At 39.2% G+C, this 23,989-nt stretch overlaps 1 protein-coding gene across 2 annotated transcripts in view; it reads left to right on the top strand.

Moving 5' to 3' along the window:
• SPINK5 (serine peptidase inhibitor Kazal type 5) overlaps nucleotides 1-23,989 on the top strand; it is a 75,915-nt gene that overhangs the window by 38,899 nt on the left and 13,027 nt on the right. For both annotated transcript variants that reach the window (XM_021701991.1, XM_021701990.1), the window contains exons 13-26: nucleotides 391-518; nucleotides 2,243-2,324; nucleotides 2,659-2,786; nucleotides 5,657-5,705; nucleotides 7,430-7,557; nucleotides 9,341-9,431; nucleotides 11,802-11,929; nucleotides 12,578-12,644; nucleotides 13,667-13,794; nucleotides 15,515-15,617; nucleotides 17,077-17,204; nucleotides 19,738-19,810; nucleotides 20,589-20,716; nucleotides 20,877-20,955. In XM_021701991.1, the coding sequence (XP_021557666.1) occupies nucleotides 391-518; nucleotides 2,243-2,324; nucleotides 2,659-2,786; nucleotides 5,657-5,705; nucleotides 7,430-7,557; nucleotides 9,341-9,431; nucleotides 11,802-11,929; nucleotides 12,578-12,644; nucleotides 13,667-13,794; nucleotides 15,515-15,617; nucleotides 17,077-17,204; nucleotides 19,738-19,810; nucleotides 20,589-20,716; nucleotides 20,877-20,955 (1,440 nt within the window). The remainder of the gene's footprint in view (nucleotides 1-390; nucleotides 519-2,242; nucleotides 2,325-2,658; nucleotides 2,787-5,656; nucleotides 5,706-7,429; nucleotides 7,558-9,340; nucleotides 9,432-11,801; nucleotides 11,930-12,577; nucleotides 12,645-13,666; nucleotides 13,795-15,514; nucleotides 15,618-17,076; nucleotides 17,205-19,737; nucleotides 19,811-20,588; nucleotides 20,717-20,876; nucleotides 20,956-23,989) is intronic.

Consider the following 23,989-nt stretch of genomic DNA (forward strand, 5'->3'; position numbering starts at 1 on the left):
AGGGAGAAGCAGGTTCCCCACTGAGCCGGGAGCCTGACCTGGGGCTCCATCCCAGAACCCTGGGACCATGACCTGAGCTGAAGGCACACCCTTAATCGACTGAGCCACCCAGGCTCCCCTGCCCTTATTTCAGTGTGTTTAGATTATAGTGGAGTTTACTTGTCCACCTCTTTTCTTATATTGTGACATCCCATTATGTCTTATTTGTTCCCATCTCTTAGCAAATGGTGAGTTCTGTTTGTTGAATTAAATTTTACATTTGAGAGAAACACAACTAAAGTCCTGGTGTCAAAGAAGCATAACATTAGTTTCTGCCAATGTTGATGTTCCAATCTTCTGCTTGGAATAGGAACAAAATGTATCCCTAGCTTGCTTTCTCTATCCTGGCAGGAGCTGTGCAGTGAATACCTCAAGCTTGTGAGGAATGGAAAGCTCCCCCGCACGCGAGAGAACGACCCCATCCAGGGCCCCGATGGGAAAATGTATGGCAACACCTGCTCCATGTGTGAGGTGTTCTTGTGAGTAGCGCTGCACCTGGGGAAATGAGGGAGCGTTTTGTCCTTTCTGCTTCATTTTGTATTTTTTTAATTTTAACTTTGTTATATTTTATTTCTTAAATTGTGTTTAATTCTTGTCAATGGCATTTTTGCACAATGTCATAATTATCAAAGAATAATTCCTGCTCTGTCCTGAGAGAGGGGCAGTGATGTCCACAAGTAGCTGCTTCTCTTACCCTTCTCATGCAGTCTGGCTTGGTCTCTGAGGTGCCGTGGGTACTTCAGCCTCGTCCCCGTGTTCTAGGATTCTCTCAGTCATGTCATGACTAGAGGTTGGTTGTTCTGGTGAGGGGAAGGGAAGTTAGGAACCACCTATGTTGCCATCATGGTGACATTACTCCTAACGAACTCCAAAGAATCATTCTTGCTTATCAGTCACTGGTTGAGTTCCTGTGGAAGTGTACAGGATATAAGACAAGGATCTTACCCTTGCAGAGAGGGCTGTGAAGTCACCTGAAATCACACAACACATCACAAAGCAAACATATAAATATGCAAAACGGTACATTAATTCATACACAGGACCTGGGGGAATGACTTGGAATAGGAATGATGAGTATCTGGTGGAGTGAACCCCTCCCATGTGTCTCGTGAACACAGGTTGAACAGCTGTGGCAAAGCCTACTCTACGTCCCTAACCCCACACTTTCTCCTTCATGGTGATCAGCACTTTGCTTCGTAGCACAAAACACAGTTAGTAGGGGTAAATTGATATGTGTGACTATATGTTCACCGTCTCTCTCTTCTACTAGACAGTTGTTGTTGTTATGGAAGGGATTCTAGAAAATGTAAGCAGTGAGTTCAGATTAACTTTCTGCTTCATTTCTGTGTTCCATTATGAGAGGACCACTTCAGCAGGAAAGCAAAAGCACGTTTAGGATAAAAACCATGTAAGGCTTGGTACATTTAGCAAAGGGGGAGTCATGGTCTTGAAATATCCAAGTAGCTTTTGTTTTATCAATACTAGTTCCTGGTTGTCTCTGTGGATGAAAGTGGAAACAATGAGTGAAAGCTCTGGAAGGGGTCTGGCTCAATGCCAGGAGCAACTTCCTAACAGTCTGAGGACTTCAAGGGTAGAATGACCTATGTGGGGTTTCAAGGATGATACAAGGTAGAGAATTTACTAGCGGATTAAAGCAAAACTGGACAGTAATCAGACATACTGAGTATTAGAAGTCATGAGTAGTGGAAGATCAAAAAACTTCCTCTGGATTAGGATTTAAATCTGTAGTGTACATTTGTTAGTTCTGTGTCCTTGGGAAAGTGATCCATTCTGTCAGTTTTCTCATTTGTAAATGGGGTTATAATAGTAGTTTTGTAACATGCAGTTGGGAAGATTTCATGGAATAAGCCCCAGGTCAGGCACATAGTAAGAATTTACTTAAGGTGGGTTTTTTTGGTTTTTTTGTTTTTTTGTCTTTTTAAAGAGAGAGAGTGAGCACAAGCAGGGGAGGAAGGTGGTGAGGAGCAGAGGGAGAGGGAGCAGGGAGCCCAATGTAGGGCTCGATCCCAGGACCCTAGGATCATGACCTGAGCTGAAGGCAGACGTTTAACTGACTGAGCCAACCAGGCAACCCCAGAATTTAATAAGTATTAACTGTCATAATTAAATTATTTTTTAGGTCACTTTCAACCTGGACATTCTATGATCCTTACTGATCTCCTTTTTAATCATTCTTTTTTAGCCAAACAGAGGAAGAAGAAAAGAAAAAGAAGGAAAGTGAGTCAAGAAATAAGAGAGAATCTGAGAACACAACTCCCTTTGAGGTGAGGGGAACTTCTCCAAAAGTCAGAGGCATGTGGAGCTGGGGTCCATAGATGGCATTCAGGAAACTCCTAAATCCCCTGAAACTGTAGGAAATATTTGTACAGTTTGTTTGTTTATATGTGAGCACATACCCATGTGCATATGTGACTATTTCTAGGTTGAGGTTGTGCAACTTTTATCATTTAAAAATAGTCATGTCTTCCCAGTTAAGAACTATTCTAAAATAAGCCAATTACTGATCCCCACTTAAGAAAAAAGTCTAAACTTCAGCTATTTTTCCAGTCTGACCCAACCTGTGTTCAAAACCTCAAACTTCCTTCCTCAATTTCACAGGAATTATGCAGTGAGTACCGCAAATTAAGGAAGAATGGCCAGCTTCTCTGCACTCGAGAGAACGACCCCATCAAGGGCCCGGATGGGAAAATGCATGGCAACACCTGCTCCATGTGTGAGGCCTTCTTGTAAGTAGAGCTCAGGACTTTAGAAGGAGAGGGAGAAGGAACTGAGGGAAGTTTTCAAACAATGGCAAATAATGCATTTTCCTCTTCAGGACAATGGTCATTTTTGGGTGTCACACTTAAATGAACTAAAATTAAAAAAAAAAAAAAGCCCACACAAAAGAAAACACAAAACCAAAAAGCAAGTGGAGAGCTTTCAGATGATGATTATTGTGATCTAAAGAGAGCCATAATATTTTTTTTTATTTTGAAGTTCTTTTAACTGTCTTTTCTTTTAGAATATTTTAGAGGTAACTCAAGATCTTTTATTCAGAGAAGAGATTACTCTATGATAACCATACGAATTGCTCTTAGTTTTCTGAAGGATTATCAGCTAAAATAAGAAATGGCTGAGATTACATATAAAATATCATTATGGTGCATGGAAAATTTTAGGGGAAAGGTTTTTTTTTGTTTTGTTTTAGTTTACTACCTTTCTTCTTACTTACTCTGTGTGACCTAATGGAGTAGAATTAAATGGATGAGAGCTTTAGGGACATAGAATGGGCCACCCAGGCGCCCATTCCTTAAGACTTTTGATCTTATTCCCAAGGGATACTCCAGTTGATTTTCTATATACTCAGAATCTCTGAAAGGTTTCAGTCATTCAGTCTTCCCTGGTGGAGAGCATTTCAACCCTGAAGATTTGTCCTTTAGTGTTTGGGCATGGAAGCACTAAAAACCAAATCATCATAACCAACATTTATTGAATGCATGTAATTGTCATATACTTGCTAAAAGCTTTGCTACTTAATCCCACTTAATCTTCACAATAAACATATGAAGTGGGTCTTTCTTGTATTATCACAAGTTATAGATGACAACATAAAGGCCCAGAGAAGTTGGGAATGATAGAAACATCAGTGCAGGGGAAAAAAATGAAGAAAATTATGTTTTCCACTGTATACTGTAGACATAGTATAATCATTTAGCAATGCCATTATAACTTCTGGCGATTAATTATATTTGCCTGAAGTTAGGCTTGTTTCTGTCTGTTTTTCTTTACCTTGACATTCATCTTTCAGTGACAAGGAAGTAATTCTGCCACCTAGTGGTCAGCTGTGCTACTTCCTCTGATAAAGTTCCCAGTATGGAAAGAAAATGCTTCTTAAAATTTTTAGTCAACGTAGACTCATGGTAAAGCTTAGATTAGTTTCCATGTAAAGAAGTATGAGGAACCTCACAATTTTGGAGCTGTTTTAGTAATTTTCTCCCATCACTGTAAAAATTCCTTATCAAAAAGAAATAAAGATTTACTGTGTCATATTTTGTGGGTATGTTAGCAAAGGCTCTTGTCTTTTTTTTTTTTTTTAAAGATTTTATTTATTTATGTGAGAGAGAGAGAATGAGAGACAGAGAGCATGAGAGGGAGGAGGGTCAGAGGGAGAAGCAGACTCCCTGCCGAGCAGGGAGCCCGATGCGGGACTCGATCCCGGGACTCCAGGATCGTGACCTGAGCCGAAGGCAGTCGCTTAACCAACTGAGCCACCCAGGCGCCCGGCTCTTGTCTTTTTTTGAGAATCATTTTTCCCTCCACAGCCTTTTTTTGCACACTGTCATACCGTATGCAAACTGTCTTTTCACCTTTTTTAAAAAAAAATATTTTATTTATCCATCTGAGAGAGAGAGAGCATGAACAGGGGGAAGGGGCAGAGGGAGAGAGAGAAGCAAACTCCCTGCTGAGGCTCAATCCCAGGAGCCCGGAGATCATGACCTTAGCTGAAGGCAGACGCTTAACCTACTGAGCCACCCAGGTGCCCTGTCTTTTCACCTTTTTTTTTAAGATTTTATTTATTTACTTGACAGAGAGAGACGCAGTGAGAGAGGGAACACAAGCAGGGGGAGTGGGAGAGGGAGAAGCAGGCTTCCCGCCGAGCAGGGAGCCCGATGCGGGGCTCGATCCCAGGACCCTGGGACCATGACCTGAGCCAAAGGCAAACGCTTAAGGACTGAGCCACCCAGGTATCTTTTCACCTTTTAAAAAAGTTTTAATTTGATCAATGAATGAGCAACTCTTACGTTGATTGAAACATAACATTTTTACATATTATTTACACATTTTTACATTTTAAAATGAAAACTTTTTACATATTTAACAGGATTAAATTGTTTAGATTATAGATCCAGTTGTGCTACACTTGATTTGCAACACTGTTAGTTATCAAAAATGGTTAAGAGCTATCACCCTCACTTCATTTCCATCATCTACCTTTTTTTTGGAGGGTTCACTCTTAATGATAATCACAGTGATGAAGATAGCGATCACTTACATCACTTTTATCAATCATTTCGTTATGTACCAGATCCTTCCTCTAGTTGCTGTGCATGTCTCAACTCATTTAATGCTCACAACAATCCTATGAGAAGAATGTGGTTACTACCCCTCCCGCCCCTCCCTTCCCCTTCCGTATTTAAAGATGAGGAAGGCACAGAGAGGTTCAGACATTTCTTGTGTTCCTTATGGCTCCGGACTCTGTCCTCTTAAACACCATGCTATACTGCCTCCCACAAGCCAAATATTAGCACTTTCTCGAGACCTGTGGCAGATGCAAAATAATCAGCCAATAGGAAAGTATTACTGCAATGTTCTTGCTGAGGAGCTAAATGGGTTTACTTATTAAGGGACTTTTTCTTGCACACTATCCTCTTGAGGTGAAGTAAATAATTTCAGTTTATTATCCAATAAAATTACAAATTGCTGTGAGTGGATCTTTGGGGGTGCTTGAGAATTGTCAAAGCAACGAATGATCCCCCTGTAAATGTTAAGAATCTACTCTACTGTATTAAGACCCGTTTCTTCTTTTCCCCTCTTTTTCTTCCCCTGATCCTTATAGTCAGCAAGAAGAAAGAGCAAGAGCAAAGGCTAAAAGAGAAGCTACAAAGGTAATTTTTCTCAGGACTGCTAATGTTATGCCTTGACAATTTTTTCTCCTTTAAGTATTCTAGATATCTCATTAGCACTAATGGTTTCCTTTTCAATTGCCATACCTGAAATGAACAACAACAAAAAGCCTTTCACTTGTAAAAAGGGGTCTCAAGTAGAAGTTTCTAGAGTACCAATTTTATTGCATGATAATTCAAATTTTGAGTTTCATTTTATAAGAAGGAGAGGGTTATTAATTTACTCTGTAAGGCATATTCTCCGTATTTGGCTTTTCTTATATTTCTGTTGTCACAAGTAACACCAACAAAATCTGTCTGTATGTGATGTCGGATTACTCTAATATGACGGCCATAAACAAGATTTGCCTTTATGGATCTTATTATCTAATAAATGCAAAGCATAAGCCAAATACTTATTTGGGGAAAGTTGACACAGTTTAAAAGTCTACCTTTAAACTGACTCACTTTCTTTCTGTTGGTTGAAACCATCTTTTTCCTGGTAATTTAGAATTGAACACTTGTTTTATCCATAATATCTGATTAGCTGCTAAATCATCTTAGATTTTCCAGTCAGTCTTAACACATTTCTCCTTCCCTCTGCTTATATTGTACCTCTCCTGTTTGAAATCTGCATCCCCTATCCCTCTACTTTATCAAGGAGCTCCCAGGAAGGCGTCAGTTTCTCCAAGGACTCATACTTGTCCTCTCCTCCATATCTTTATTTCAAATATATCTTTATTTCTTAGTTTGAGCATGTTTTTCTTTTCTTTCTCAGCCTTCTAAAGACAAATCGAGATTCACCAATTTTTTTGCACATTCTTATTTTAAATTTTCCAGCTTTATTGAGATATAATTGACATACAACATTCTGTAAGTTCAACATTGTGTATATTGTCTTGATTTGGTACACACATATATTGTAAAATGATACTCCCATAGCGTTACCTAACACTTCCATCACATCACACTATGACATAAATACATTTCTTTTTGTGGTGAGAACATTTAGGATCTACTCTCTTAGCAACTTTCAAGTATACTGTATAGTATACTGTTATATTGTTAGCTATAATAACCATGCTCTAAAGCAGATCTCCAGAACTTAATTCATCTTATAACTGGAACTGTATACCATTTGACCAGCGTCTCCCTATTTCCCCCACCCCCCACCCCCCGGCAAACACCACCCTACTTTTTGTTTCTTTGGGGTCCGCTTTTTCAGATTCCACATATGCGTGAGATCGTACCATAATTTTTTTTCTGTCTCCTTTATTTCACTTAGCAGTGTCCTCTAGTTTCATCCAAGTAGTTGCAGATGGCAGGATGTCCTTCTTTCTCATGAAGACTCAGCAATATTCTCAGTTCCTCCAGGAAGCCTCCTCTTCTAGGTCCATTGAACTCTCTCCCCTTCGGTCTTTCATAGCTCTTATAGAGTGTGATATGTAACATAACACAAACATGTATATTGTTCTCTGCTAATTTTGTCAGTCTTCTTCTGCACCTAGAGTGGAAGCAGCCTCGGGGGAATGATGATGATAAATATTTCCAGATCCACTCTAGTGCAACGACAATTCTGAGTCCATGATGGAAGCTTTGTAAATACTTATCGGTTTACTGCTCCCTGTCATCCCTTTTTGTTTTTCTTCTACTCCGCATCACTTATTCCTCAGAAGAGGCAAAGGTGCAGGAAGGGTAGACAGTCATTCTGAGAAAATATTTTCCAGGAGCTCTGCAGTGAATTTCGGAACCAAGTGAAGAATGGAATGCTTATATGCACCAGGGAGAATGACCCTGTCCGCGGCCCCGATGGCAAAATGCACAGCAACAAGTGTGCCATGTGCGCAAGCCTATTGTGAGTACCTACCCTCACCTGTCCCACTGAATCTCTCATCATCAATCACGTTTGAGTCTCAGTTTCCTAGAAATGTGTAGAATATATATCATGCTTGTATGCTACATAAGTTTAAAAGCACATGGACAGTTCATGAAGTAATAATGAATCATACAGTGACAATGTGATTGTCTATCCAGTTATCCTTTTTTTAAAATTTTTAAAAATATTTTATTTATTTACTCATGAGAGACAGAGAGAGAGAGGCAGAGGCAGAGGCAGAGGGAGAAACAGGCTCCCCAAGGAGCAGGGAGCCCGATGTGGGACTCGATCCCAGGACCCCGGGATCATGACCTGAGCCGAAGGCAGATGCTTAACCATCTGAGCCACCCAGGCGCCTTCTATCCAGTTATCCTTCTATCCTCTAGTTAAGTCATGGGAAAGTCTTAATTTATATTTTTAACACTAGATAATCATCATTCATAACTGAAAACAGAAGTTTGATGATCTGGATGCAGTGATATCTTTGTCTCTCTCTCTCTCTCCCCCACTGACATTTTTTGATTCTGTGAATATATTCAGCTATTGGCTAAGAGAAAACCAGTTGGACAGAAGTCTATGAGGCCAGTACAAGAAGTGTTAAAATAACCTGAATGAGAAAAGGAATGGAGAAGGTTGCATTTATCCCTTCAGGGACATTACTGTGCACAGCTTAAATAACACTTTGATAAGTGGTTTAGTATAGAGAGTAAAACCTCTAAGAGGTGAGCCCATACATTAGATGTTTATTGAAATGTCTTCTTGTGAGCCTAATCCAGGGACTTTTAGGCCATTGTTTTGGTGAGTGGGACCAAAGCTCCATTGTGTGAGACAGTCTAGGAGAAATTGATTATTACCTCCTCAGGTTCTCCTCCTTCTTAGATTCCTAATCCTCTACAGAGTCTCTCGCTAAGGTAGATGTTTAAATAATATCTGTTGAAAAGGTGCAAGGTTACTGTTGTCCCTTAACTTTCATATGTCCTTGTCTAATCTCAGGTATATGCACATAGTTCCTTGAAGGAGAGACTGACAGACTAAGCCAGTAGTATACACAGTGGCCTGAGAGTCAGGAAATCAAGGCTCTTTTCTCACTTGATCCATGGTCCATGCTGTGCTGATGACTAGATGGGATGTGATCAGTGCTACAGATTTTCCAGCTTTGATAAACTGTGTATCAGTAGAAAATAGCAAGAAAGCCGGAAGCTTAGGCTCATGATCAACCTAAAATATTCATTGTTGAATCTTATTGGACTTGGATCATTATTCTAAAACTTGAACTTCAACCTGAATATTAATTCCCTTAAAATAATATCTAAAAAAATAATTTTATAGTGAAACATGGTTTATTTTTACTATGGGCCCATTGTCTGACTTGGTATCACCTCTGGCTTTCATCACTGTTAAGGTTGTTATTTACAAAAGAAAAGTTGCACAATTTTAAAAAATCAAGGTAACTGTGGCTTCTTTCAGATCATTGAAATCACTGATTGATGGGATAAGACTGATGGAATCAAGACTACTTGAGGGTCTCATACTGATAAAAGATCATGCTAGGTTTTTTTTTTTAAGGTGGATTGTATTTTATTATTATTTTGTTTATTATCTGCATTGTTGGGCACAGTGATAGTATCTCTTAGACTGGATAAATTTTTACTGAAGAGTGAATCTGACCTTGTCTGGAAGATCCTCATCTCTTTTTAAAATACATTATCATAGACAATGGGAAATTGTACTTAGCTTGTATCTTCTTTGTTTTTAATTGCAGCAAACTTGAAGAAGAAGAAGAGAAGAAAAATAATGGCAAGGAAGGAAAGGACAAAGCACAGGCTGATAAAGCGAGAAGAGAAGCAGCACAGGTAACTGTTTTAGATATTAGAACCACATAAATATTCCATTCCCCTGGACAAGCCTCCCACTCCCACCTCCTCATCCCAGTGTCCTTAGTGACTTTGCAGACTGAGAACATGTATTTGGATCCTTGTGTATAAGAGGATTCCTTCTTCCCATTCACACCAAATCTGATTTAGTTGCTTGTGCATTTGAGAAGAGGTCAGTCATCATTTTCTCCACTGACCATGTGAATTGTATTATCCAAAAAAAAGAAGTGTATACAGATGGCTATCTTGTTATCTGAATACAAACCAATAGAGGCAGATTTCAGATTTTTCTCTGTATCTTTTTATATAAGGATGATTAGTTCAAAACAAGTAAAACAAAACAAACAAACAAATCTAAGTTTTAATCCCAATTAATTTTCTGTGAGATTTTGGGAAAATTACTTAACAGCGTTTTTGAACCTTGGGTTTACATTCTCACATGATGATGATGATGATGATGATGATGATGTTGATGGCTATTAATTATTTAGTTGCTGCTATATGCCATATGGTATAGCAATTTTAGGACTGATCTTTGTAGTAACCATTCAAGGTATGTATTATTGTCTGTATTTTATAGAAGAGGACTCAGAGGCTCAGATAAGAAGTTAGGAGATATATATAGTTAATAATTTGAGAGCTAGCAATTAGAACACAAATTCTGGCTATAATGCCCATGATACACCTTAGATCTTGCACCCTGTCACCATTTGTAAGATTCCTACAGGGCACGCCTCAGGTCTTCATTTCTTCTCTCCTGTATCCTTTTATAATTTGGAAGACCTGACTTGTTACTGTTCTCCCTGCTCTCACCTTTGTTCCCTACAATCTACCCTCAACTCAGAAACCAAAGTAGTTATTTAAAAACATAAGGGAGGTTATGCCACCCAGTGGCTTCTCATCTCACGCAGAGTAAGAAACCAGGTCCTTCTAGTGGCTTACAATGATCTGACCTCTGCCACCTCGCAGACCTCATTTCCTACTTTCTACCCATTTCCATCCTTGTGCTGCCTTGTGCTTCTTGGACACTCCAAGCATTGATTCAAGGTATCCCATCTTAGGGACTCAGTCACATTATGGTTAAAAACTTGAACTCTGGACTCACACTGCCAGGGCTCAAATACTGCCTGTGTCTCCCTTCCAGTAAGGCAGACAGTTTTGTGTCTTACTTTCTTCACTTATAAAATATTATTATGTATATTATTTTTATGAAGTCCTGAGAAACTTATCCATGTATATCAGCACAGCCCCTCACATGCCTTAAGTCTTCAGTATTATACATGCAATGAACTTTACTTTCTGTATGGTCCCCTCATACTCAGACCTGACTATCCCTTTCTTCTGTCAAAATTCTGGCCACTTTTCATGGCTCAGAATAAGTATTAGCTGCTCTCCAAAGATTTTCCCCATTTATACAATATACTTAATAACTCTGTCATCTATTATGCCAGCAATTTTCCTTTATTCCTCAATTATATAATTTGTTTTATTCTAACTTATAGATACTTCTATGCACTTTCTCCAAAGACTCTAAATACTCTGTACTTGGTTTTTATGGTTGCTCTAACAGATTACCACAAACTTGGTGGCCTAAAGCAACACAAACTTACTATCTTTGGTTTTTATATTAGAAGTCTGACCTGGGTCTCATTGAGCTAAATCAAAGGGTTGGTAGGGCTGTGTTCCTTTCTGGAATCTATAGGGGAGAATTTCTCTTTGCTTTTTCTCACTTCTAGAAGCCATCGGGCTCCTCAGCCCTTAGACCCCTTCCATCATCTTAAAGCCAACAACATCATGTCTCTGCTCTTCTGCAGTCATAATGCCCTCTCATTCCCTCCTGTCTCACTCTTCCAATTGTAAGGACTGACCCCTGCAGTTACATTGGGGACATAGGAGAATCCAGGAGAATCTCCCCATCTCGAGGTTCTTAACTTAATTATATCTGCAAAGTCCCTTTTACCCTGTAAGGTAATATAGTCACAGGATCTGGATATTAGGACTTGGACAAATTTGGGGGGTAGGAGTTTTATTCTGCCAATCACAATTTTTTTTTTTTTTACAAAAGGAACAATAGATGATTCTTCTTCATATATCTTACAGTACCTAACCCAGAATAATATTTGAGCTGAACTGAAGGTTTTCTAATGAGATCAGTAACGTAATCTTATTTTCCAGATAACATGTGAGCTAGGCCCCTGAAGAGTATCTTGGTAACATTGACCTCCTACATCACCATTTTGATGTATCCATTATGTTTGGGAGCATTCTATCACAGTTTTCAGAGGGGTAACGTGGAAGAGTTCTCCGATATTTAGTTACCTGATTCTTAAATCCACCCTAACTTGACAGGAGCTGTGCCGTGAATACCGTAACTCTGTGAGAAATGGTCGACTCCCCTGCACCAAAGAGAACGACCCCATTGAAGGCCCAGATGGGAAAATGCATGGCAACACCTGCTCCATGTGTGAGGCCTTCTTGTGAGTAGAGCCACAGCCATTGCTGCTGAGTGTGGAGAAAATAGGCCTGCGGCAGGCAAGGGACATCATACCGAAGGTTTTCTCTAGGAAGTTGCTATGGAAGCTATCTTTGCATGGAGTTCAAGGATTTACAGTTATAAAGCCATATACTTTGCACATTTCTTTGAGGTATTCTTAGTGTTTGAAAATGTCCTTGAATTTGCTCCAGGGAGGACCATATGCTCACAGCAGATTCCCCCAGAGTTAATGGCATACAAGGACTGGGATACCTGTTCTCTACATACATACTACCATGAATAATCCAAAGATGTGATCACTGGGCACTACCAAATTGAACATTTGCTAATATCTAGTAAATATTTTCAAGCATCCTCATTGCTTTCTGGGAAAAAGGACAATATCTTTATTTTCCAGAAGAACGTAGTGCTAAAAATTTGTTGATTGGTTTGCTATGACGCTTGTGTCTTATTCTTTAAGCAAAGTTAAAAACAGAAAACAATATGGAGAGCAGTGCATTTACCTTTCTACTCCCAAACTCAGTTTGTAGAAGTATGGAAATAATGAGATATTTCTATCTAGAGAGATTTCCCCTTTAGAATAATAGGTACTGGGTGCTAGGAATGATTCTCCCCTCTCCCCCTCCTACAGCCAGCAAGAAGCAAAAGAAAAAGAAGAAGCTGAATCCAGAACAAAAGCTAAGAGAGAAGCTGAAAAGGTAGTTGTCCTAGAAGGTTAATATCACAGTGAAGGATGAGGTTTTGCAGTTTCTCTGTAAAAAAAAAAAAAACAACACATGGAATTACCAAAAGCCTATGTAAGAGAAGTCAAGGTTCATCTAATCTAGGAATTGATAGAATTTTCTTAAAGGACCAAATAGTAGACATTTGAATGGTTGTGGCCGTTTGGTCTCTGTCCCAACACTATTGTCACAGCTGTAAAAGCAGCTAATATGCAGGTAATATGCAGATAAATGGGCATGGATGTGTTCCAAGAAGACTTTATTTACAAAACTAGGTGGTGGGCCAGAGTTTGCTTACAGGCCATAGTTTGCAAACATTTGATCTACCTCATTCCTGTGTTTTTAAATGGAAGATTTAAAACCCAGAGAGAAGGAAGAAGTTGCAGTGGGACTGTCGGCATCAGATTCCACATCTTTGTATTTCAAAGTTCTTACAGTTGAAAAATGAAAACAAAAGAGTTCAAACCTAGACCTCCAGTCACCAAATCTAGCGTAATTCCTAACCCACTATGTCGTTTTGAATGACCACATTGGGTCACATCAGTTATGTTCCTCACTTTGTCTTTAATTATTTCTGGTGCCAGCATTTTGGGGAAAATAAAAATAGTACATTGGGCACACTAGAATATTCTAGGATAATATTTTCTTCGTTTCAAAAAGGTTGATTCCAAGTAGATTTTTTTCAGGTTTGTGGTCATTTGCTTGCCCCCATCAAAGATGAGCGGCCAGTTCTCCAAGAACCCAGGTTATTAAGGGATTCTTTCTTATGTGTGGATGCAGATTCAGTCTGGATTTGGGGGCTAAATCTCAAGGAAAAAGAAAGAGAATCTTCTTTTTAAGTCATGTGTGTTTAGTAGGAATTGAATGAAACAATTGCCAGGAAGAAAAATACCCAGAGGTCATTTTCTGTTCCTGTTTTACTGGGAAGCACTTGGAAGGAATCCAACAAAGTAATTTATACGAAAATACCCACGCTCTTGCCTTTTCTCCTCCTTTAGGATACATGCAGTGAATTTCGGAGCCTTTTGCAAAATGGAAATCTTTTCTGCACACGAGAAAATGATCCTGTGCGTGGCCCAGATGGCAAGACCCACGGCAACAAGTGTGCCATGTGTAAAGCTGTCTTGTGAGTGCACAAATGAGGCCCCTGCCGGGGGGTGACAGAGTTGGGGAGACAGAGAGCCAGGAAGATAATGTCTATTGTGTTTGTCCTTTCTTTACATGTAAAGGGAGCCAATGATTCTCTGCAGAGCGTTTTCGGGCAAATCTTTCTTTATAAAGACCAAGATTCACAATTCTAGAAATAGACAATATATGACTAGGGTATTACATTCTCTATAAATTCTGGAGGAGAGCCCACCTATTAATAGATCACAACATCTTTCTTGGTAAAATTTTAAGTCCTTTGCTGTCTGATGGATCCCTTCTCTACATCATCTTTTAAATACCTCTGGGAAGATAAACATATTTTACTATCAGCCTAACTTTTCTACCTACGTTTTTGAAAATATCACATTTTTCACAAAATGAAAAATAGTTCTTTACAGAAAGCTCAGAAGTACACATAAAATATTTCAGTCATTCAATAGCCATTTATTGAACATCTACAACGTACAGTGTGAATAATGATTGTACATAGATGGATGAAATAGACATGGGTACAAGTTCATATAATAGGAAGGAGGTTAGGAGCCTGGGTGACTCCGTCAGTTAAGTGTCCGACTCTTGGTTTCAGCTCAGGTCATAATCTCAGGGTCCTGGGATCCAGCCCCACATCGGGCTCCACACTCAGTGGGGAGTCTGCTTCTCTCCTCCTTCCTCTGCCCTTCCCCCTGCTCTCTATCTAAAATAAATAAATAAAGCTTTAAAAAAATACGAAGGAGGAATTGCTAAATGATAAATGATGTATTCAATGGGTTCTAGTACTTCAGGGAAGGGAGAGTTTATAGGAAGTTTTATGGGGGAGTAGAACTGGACTTTATAATTTGGATAAGATGTGAACAGGAAGGAATGAGAGGAGAAGAAGGAAAAAGCATAGGTAAAGCTCTAGAGGTAAGGAAACCGTGTCAACAGTAAAGAGCAAGTCATTTAGTTTCGTTAGAACTTAGCCACTTTGCTGGGTTTGAATGCCAGATCAAGGACTTTGAAGTCAATCCTGTATATCGTGGGAAGCTGCTAAAATTTTTCAGGTAGGAGAGTAAGTGGCATAAATATGGTTCCTTTGGGGAGATTCGTATGTCGGCAGTACAAAGGGAACAAAGAGAAGGAAAGGACTGAGATTCGGAATGCTGCTGGTGGTAGAAGAGGTTTGCAGGAATCTGAGAGCGATAACTAGAGTCAGAGAAACAGGAGAGAAGGTGAGATGTGGAATTAGTGTCATGCCGGCAACAGCTGTGGGAGCTGAGAAGCAGGAGCAGACAGCTCCAGGGTTTTGTTCTTCATGGAAGGTAGAGAGTCCAGGAGCAAGGGCACATTTGGTGGAAAAAGATAATTATTGTTGGACCTCTTGGCTCTGAGGTATTTGAGAAGAATCCAGCTGAGAGTCACAGTGAGCATTTATGAAGGGCTAGTAAAACGCTCCCGTGGTCTTGCTTATGTTTATGTACTTGGTTTTCCCCTACAACAGGGAGAGCTTTTCCAGGCAGAAGGACTCAAAAAAAAAAAAAAAAGAAGGACTCCACATAATTCGTCTTTCTGTTTTCAGAGGGCCTGCAACGTGGTAGCTGTTCAGTAAATGCTGGTGAATTCTATACAAATCTAATTTGGTCACAGGAGGAGGAACTCGCAGAAACGCACCCCACTCTCTATAATCTATTATTCCCTATCTCCCCCTTTCTAATTTCCAGCCAGAAAGAAGATGAAGAAAGAAAGAGAAAAGAAGATGAAGATCAGAGAAACGCGACGGGGCATAGTTCCCACGGTGGCGGTGGCGGAGGAGGGAAAGCTCAGGTGAGAGAACCTCTAATTTGCACAGGCAGGGGGGACGCAAGTCACGGACAAGGGCACCTGTGGGAAAGGGGAACGGACGTCATGCTGGGTGTGAAGATGTCCTTGGAAGGACAGGGCAGTTCCCCCCTTGAAACTGTAGGGTAATATCTCAGCAATTTTTCATCTCTCTAGGGCGCATTTTTTACTTCTTTAAACAAAGGAACTAATTAACATGATGACATCACCCGAGTCTCCTGACCCCTTTTTACAGAATGTAGCTCTCAGGCCAATAACTGATCACGGCAGAGACAGTGACATCACCATGGGGACGTTCCCTGTCAGCATCTCACGCTCCTCCTTTCTCTTATTGTTCTCTCTTTCCCTCAGTGGAGCCCCAGGTTAGAGGCAGATTTTCTGTTGGGATCCAAGGCAGCATAATATGGTGAAACTGCAGGGTTTTCAGAGCCAGATAGTTGGGGGTACAACCCTGCCCCTGCCGCGCAGGACTTGTGCAGCTTGGAATAAATTAGCATCTCACTGAACTCTGGTTTCCCTTATTCACTCTTACAGGGAGAAAATAAAATAATTTAGGCAAGTTTTTAGCACATTTCCTGAGACATTTTGAAGGGTCAGAATGACAGTAATTGCCTGTAAACCCCCTCCTCCAGCGTGTGAACACCACTGTGTAAGACGACTCATGATCTTAGGGTCCTGGGATCCAGCCCCACATCGGGCTCCACTTGAGCTCTCTTCTTACTACCTTGGTATATTAGGACCATCTCTTTGCTCCAGATCTGTCATCTGTTGATAAATTCTGGCTATTCTGTTTTTCCATCTTTCTCGGTAAGGAGGCTACATCCTCACTCTCAAGGGCGAGAGCTGGTAAGGCCCTTTGTCTTTCGGCTCCACAGTTCGCTCAAGCCTCTTTTCCTTGGCATCTTGCATAACTTTATATTTCCCTCCAACATTTCTTTCTCCCTTTGATCTACACCAGAGGTCAGCAACTTCTCTTTTCTGTAAAGGCCAGATAGCAAATATTTTAGACATTCTGCGTCCTATAGTCTCTGTTGCTTTTGTTCAGTTCTGCCATTGTTGTCAGAAAGCAGCCATAATACCTGAATGAGTGAGGGTGTGTTTCAAGTTTTATTTATAAAACCCCATATATAAAAACAGGCAGCAGGACAGATTAGTCCTGTAGGCTATAGTTTGCTGACCCTTCATGCTGTTAAATCCCAGCGAGTTTGATAATTTCCCTGTGTAGAACCTTAAAAGCAATATTATTATCCATGACAACTGACGTCTTAGAATATGGGTGATTCCAGTCCCCCTTTCTCTGTAGATAGCAGTACTAGGTGTTATATATAAGAGGAGGTAAATCAGAACTTTTCTTACTCAAACTGTTTTGAGTTAAGTTTGTTAAACTTAACAGCAATACAAGAGATCAGGTAATCCGGAGACCTACTCTCCTCTCCTTTTTCAGGACCAATGCGCAGGGTATCGGGACAAAACGCAAAATGGAAAACTCAGTTGTACTCGGGAGCATGATCCTGTACGTGATGCTGCTGGCAAGTCGTACAACAATAAGTGTACCATGTGTAAAGAGATACTGTAAGTACTTCTTCCCACCGGCAGTCCAAAAATTAGTCACCACTTCCTCCTGAATGACAGGCTCTTTCTCATTTACTTACAACTCCCTCCAGGAAAATTATTGTTTTTGTTAATTCCCAAGTATTGTCTCTTTCTCTTACATCCCCTAAGGAACAACAAGCCTTAGCAATGGCAGCTAATCAATGTCTGATTCCTACTCTATTTTTTCTATCATAATTCTGTGACCTACAAGTGCTATCATGGTAGATAATTGTGCTTTAGAACATATAATGCCTAAGTCCTATGGAGACTTTGTGAAGGTCATTTGGGATAGTTCGCCAGCATAGTTTAAGAGGGTTGTTTCTTGTATGTATACAACACATTTATTGTATAATCCAGGGTGTGTTGCTTCTGTTTTCCCGTGGTGAATGGTACTGAATTGGAGTGCTTTATTATCCAACTCAGCCACACTCGGTTTGTGTTACTGAGGCAAGTAACATAACCACTGCTGTATATAAAGGCAGTTTTCTAGGTGACCTTGATGGGTACTTGTAGTTCTAAAATTTGATGCCTATAGCACAATGCTATTAATTATGGCATTTAATTGGTATATACTTAATAAGTAATGCTTCTCCACACATCCACCTGTTTCACCTTTCTCCTTGAAAAGAAATTATAATCTTGTGACAGTATAGGCCATGTGAGAAAATTTGATTAGTGCAAATGTTGCATTTTACAGATGAGAAAACCTGAATTTTTTTTTAAGTTCAAGGTCTCATGGGGGGAGTGAAGATAAAATTTTGCCATTGTTATCAGTGTCATCTATCTTGTAAGATACTTATCTGGAGTATTTAACAAAACACAACACAAATGGAATATTTTTTATGATCTTTGGAAATCACTCATCTGACAATAAATGGTTTTTGACTCTCTGCTATGTAACAGGCACTACTCATGGACAAGCATTCTTGATGTGAACAACAAAAAGTTCCTGCCATGGAACTATAATATAATATATATATTATAATATATATTATAATATATATTATATAATGTAATATAATATATATTATAATATATATTATAATATATTATATATATAATATAATATAATATATAGTTATTATATTAATATATAAATATTAATATAATATTTATAATTTATTTATTTATAAATAAATAAGGAAATAACTACATAGCACAAAGCCAGATAGTGATAGGAAAATAAAAGAGAGTGAAGCAACAGAAAGGGATTGCAGTTGCTGCTTTGTTTATGGTGTTCAGGGCAGGCCTGACATGTGAGGGATACCTGTAAAAAGTGAGTGAAGTGAATCATCTGGACATCTGGAGGAAGAAAGTTTCAGGCAGAGCAAAAATCAATGCAAATTTCTGAAGATGTAAAATTGCCAAGCTCAAGAAACAGAAAGGAGGTCATCATGTCTCAAAATTATTGCGCAGAAAATGAGTTTGGAGAGATCAAATAAGGCTTTTTAGGCCAAGAGAAGGACATTGGATTTTATTCTATGTGTGATCAGAGGTCACTGGAGGCTTTTGATCAGAGCCATGATTATCACTAGAATTCCACTAAACTGAATCATTACAATACCCTCTTTTTCCAATAGTACTTGATAAAACGTCATGACTTTATATATGTTTGAATCTTCAGGATATGTTTTACTACCACTTTACTACACAAAGGGAACTCCCTAAAAAGAATGTATATATTCATGTTATGTACATTCATACACATGTTTGTTTTGTGTACAAAACCAAATGAAACTTTGAAAGAGATATAAGTATATTAGAGTTTTGAAATATTTGGATCTTGAGCCAACTGCATCAGAATGACCTGGCTCATTAAAAACCAGGCTAGAGTCCCAGTCTCAATCTTGTCAGTAAACATGTTGGGATGGTCAGTGGATCTGAATTTTTAAAAATCTCAGTGTTTCTTAATGCACATGAAAACTTTGGGGACCATTGAAATAAATATTTTATCAGAAAGGTAAGAGATTTAAAAAAAAAAATGATCCTAAGGTACTTTCTAGATTACTTGTCTTCTTTCTATCTTGGGCTCCATACTTTAAGAAATAATATTCTAATGGGTTGCCTTACTTGTCAAGGCACTAGAATGGTGAGTTGGTGGTGAATTAAAAACCACAACTAATGATGAAAAGATGAGGACACTGGGCTTAAGACCTGAAACTTGCCTGTAAATATTTGATGGGTTAATATCAAGAAGAGATAATGGATTCAGCAAACCCGTTCTGTGTTGTCCTGGGATTGTGAATGAAGTAAGGCTGAAGGGCAGACATTAGACAGAGATAAATCTGGACACAAATAAAGGAGACTTTGAAATTACTTGAGTTGATCTACATATAATATCCATCATACGTACCCTGTGATGAGGAAGCTTCCTAATAACCAAGCTGACTGTCCACCTCAGGGATGCACAGAGATCCTCTGTGAAGGAGGTGGTTTCGGATACCCAAACTCTCAGGCTACTTCCAAACCTGAGTCTGGGTTAACAGGATGACTATTGATTCTTCTCTTCCAGGGAAAGAGAAGCAGAGGAAGAAAATAAACATTCTGGCTACAGATCAAATGGGACTGAATCAGCATCAGAAAAAGTGAGTCATTAACTAGATTTTAACAAGAATGATCTTTCTGTAAGTCAACCCTTGGCAATCAAAAATATGGAAAGAGAACGTCAATGTTGCCAACCAAGATCTTTGCCCTAAGAAGATCAGAAGTCATCATACATGTCAATATTGCTGGTAACTTGTTCAATGGAGAAATTTAATGCCAAATGGAAATCTTTCAGTCTAACATATTGCAAAGCACTTTTACAAATAGTAGTTTATTTCATTGTCTGAACAACCTGGTCAAATACATTTTTTAACTTTATTTTATAGATGAGGAGAATGAGGCTCAGCTACTGTCACAAATTACTATCAACAGTGGCTTAACACAACGCAAATTCTCTCTGTGGAGGCTCTAGGGAAGATCTGTTTCGTAGTCTTTTCTAACTTCTAGAGCTGCCTGCGTTCCTTGGCTCGTGGCCACCTTTAAATCAGCAGGGGCCAGTTGAATTGTTTTCATGCTGCCTCACTCTGATCCTGACTTTCCTGCCCCCCTCTTTCTCTCATGAGAACTTCTGTGATTACACTGGGCCACCCAGATAATTCAGGATAATCTCTCCATGTTATGGGCAGCTAATTAGCAGTCTTAGTTCTATCCTCAACCTTAATTTGTCCTTATCATGTCAGGCTCCATGTTTACAGTCCCCAGGAGTTAGGATGTGGACATGTTTGTAGGTCATTGTACCGCCTCCCAGCAAGGTTAAGTGGCTGCCTGACTCTCAAATCAAAATCTTCAGATTTTCAAGCCCAATTTCCTTCTTTTTAGGACACGTGTGATGAGTTTAGAAGCCAAGTAAAAAACGGACAACTTATCTGCACCCGAGAAAGTGACCCTGTCCAGGGTCTGGATGGCAAGACACACGGCAATAAGTGTGCTATGTGTAAGGACAAACTGTGAGTATTTTCAAAAATGAGCCTTTAACTGCAAATATTAAAGTTTGATAATCATTTCTCATCAGTTTGAGAAAATGACTTCTTTTTAAAAACAGATCTAATTATTAATGAGGTGTTTGTTCACTTTGGTTGAAATGTTTTTTTCCATTTTTCTTTCAAGGGAAAGGGAAGCAGCTGAAAGAAAAAAGAAAGAGCAGGACAACTTGAGAAACACAGGAGAAAAGAGCAATGAAAACCAGGTAGTGTGTGTTAGATGTACTAATACCTAAAGCTGGAAGCTTGGGGGTAAGGTTAATTCATTCAGCAAATATTTATGGAATGCCTACTCTGTCCCACTCATTGTGTATATAATGATGAACAGGAAAGCATGGCCAGATCTTGCAAAGAAATAGCATGCTATTTCAGTGCTCTGAAAGCAACTCTGGTGTAATTACCACCTATCTGTAGGACCAATGACCATCGCCAAGCTATTGTTATGATGAAGTAGATTTCTTCTCTGAAGTTTTATTTTTTTTTAAAGATTTATTTATTTATTTATTTATTTATTCATTTATTGAGGGAGAGAGAAAGAACATGTGTGTGTAGGTAGGGGGAGGGGCAGAGGGAGAGAATCTCCAGCAGACTCCCCACTGAGCACAGAGCCCAACATGGGGCTCCATCTCACGACCCGTGAGAGCTCCACCTGAGCCGAAACCAAGAGTCAGATGCTTAACCGACTAAGCCACCCAGGCGCTCCTCTTCTCTGAAGTTTTAAAACAAATAATTAAGCAAATAGACACCAAAACTACAAATAAGAAAGCAAATATCAAAAACTTAGAGCTCCAGATGATAAATTCTTGACATGGCATTCCAGTGCCGTCTTGTATTCAATTAGGGCTTTAAAAATAATGTTCAATGCTTTACAACACTAACACATAGAATATGACACAGCACAATCTCTTCTAATCCATCAATGGACTCCAGTTAGAAAAGAGAAATCGTGAAGTCTCCCCAGGAAAGTTTTCCTGTTAATGAATGTTAATGAGGGAACTTTTCATTAGGTCTATACTGACTTACAAAATGAACCATTAATAGTAATTTTCATTTTAAAAAATATATGTCGGGAATATCTGTTATGCATTTTGGTAAATGAATGGCCTTGAGATAAGATTTTATTGTATAAATTCAAATCATCTCTACTGGCCATCTATTCTATTTATAATCTTAGTCAATATTTTTCTTTTTTTAACATCTATTTTAGAAATTTCAAACAAAAAATATTCTATATATTCATATATTAAAAATGTCCAGACATTTTGTGTGTTTGTGTGGCAAAAAGAGAGCTATGGTCTTACCTACATCTGCAAAGTTAAATTTTTTACAAATCACAGGCATCATCATATTTAAACCTGCTGCTCTGAACAAAAGATTCACAACAGCTGTGTTTCAGTTTCAAAAAGGAAAAAGTTTTTTATTATTATTATAGAAACCTAATAGGAACAGAAGAAGAAAAGAATCTACACATAGATGAAAGTAATAGTAGGCAATAAATGAGAGTAAGGCAAAGTTACATCACATCAGATACTTAGAACATTCAACCTCATTAGCTGGGGAAGCCCTATGGGAACAGCCAGGCTGGAGTCCCCGCTGAGAGGCCTGAGCTGAGCATCCTCCCCTCAGGTGAGACTTCCAACCGACCCTCCCCATAGAGCCATATTTATAGGGCAAATAATAGGGTTTGAAATTAAACATTTGTCTGCCTACCTGCAGTTTGCTGTGAGCTGCAATTCTATGTTACCATGTTTCTGTATTGTCAAGGAGCCTGGGCTTTGTCTGTCTGCCTCCCCTCCCAGATTCCATTCTAGGGGGCCAGTCCAGCCTTGAGCAGGAAGGGGTGTGAGACAAGATTTGTAGCTCTTGGCACCCAGAACAGAAGGGCCATCTGGAGGCCAGATAATACATTTCAAACAACCAGGCTCCCAAGGTTATTCACACAGCATGAGTCTAACAAACAACATTCCTTAGCCTGCTGGAGTACATGCAGATCCAGGTGGTCAGTTATGCGGGACAAATCATAATAATATTTATCCATACTGACCACCTACCCAGGACAAGCTTCCAGTTCTAGAGTAAATGTCAGGGAGATATAATGTACACATGGGGAATACAGTCAGTAACGTAGTAACTCTGTATGTAACAGATGGTAACTAGATTTATTGGGGTGACCATTTTGCAAAGTATACAAATATCAAATCACTATGTTGTGTATCTGAAACTAATATCAATTATATGTCAATAAAAAATAAATAAGCCTTCCCAAAATCTATGCAGTAGGTGGTATTGATCCAGTTTTTCAGTTGAGAAAAACTCAGATAAGTTAACTACACACAGGTCATAATAAGAAGAGCCAGAGATTGCACCCATAAAGCAAAGATGGAAGTACAGGCAGATGGGTGCTATCATAAACACATATGTAAGTGGGATTTTGTATAGCTGGAAAATGAAATAATTCTAGCAACTTCCAAAAATGATGGCTGTGAGACATTTAGTATTTTGATCAAGTATTCCAGAGAACATTTTTAATAGTGCAAATAAAAGTAGGTCTGGAGTTGTTCAGGGGTATCACAATTTAAAGAAGGAAGGATAGGGGCACCTGGCTGGCTCAGTCAGTTGAGCGTCTGACTCTTGATTTCGGCTCAGGTCATGATCTCAGGGTCACGGGATCGGGCCCCGTGTCGGGCTCTATGCTCAGCGCGGAGTCTGCTTGTCTCTCTCCCTCTGCTCCTCCCCCCCACTCACACTCTCTCTCTCTCTAAAATAAATAGATAAAATCTCTCAAAAGAAAGAAAGAGATAGAGAAAGGAAGGAAGGAAGGTGGGAAGGAAGGAAGGAAGGAGAAAGAAAGAAGGAAGATTAACTGCCATCCACGTCACTAGCAGTATTTTTCAAGGTGATTTTCCCATATATTTCCTTTGGCTCTTTGAGCTTACAGGTAGTTAATGACAAATTTCTGTAGATGTCCAAAAATTTCATCAGAGGCAGATCCTGTGGATTCATTTTCACTGCCTTCTTTTTAAGGTTCTTATTTTTCAGTGAATATAAAAGGCAGCTTTATCTTTTTACAAGTGTTTAGGAGTTTTATTCTCTGCCAGGTAAAAGCACAGAAAATAACAAGGCTTGTTACCCGATTTCTGATCACAATTCCAACATTGACTTTATTTAATCTCTCTGAGCCTTATTTTCTCACCTATAACATGAGGATAATGAGTGTTTATCATCAATAAAATGAGGATA

The sequence above is a fragment of the Neomonachus schauinslandi genome, chromosome 7 (assembly GCF_002201575.2).
Source record: "Neomonachus schauinslandi chromosome 7, ASM220157v2, whole genome shotgun sequence".
Taxonomy (NCBI): domain Eukaryota; kingdom Metazoa; phylum Chordata; class Mammalia; order Carnivora; family Phocidae; genus Neomonachus; species Neomonachus schauinslandi.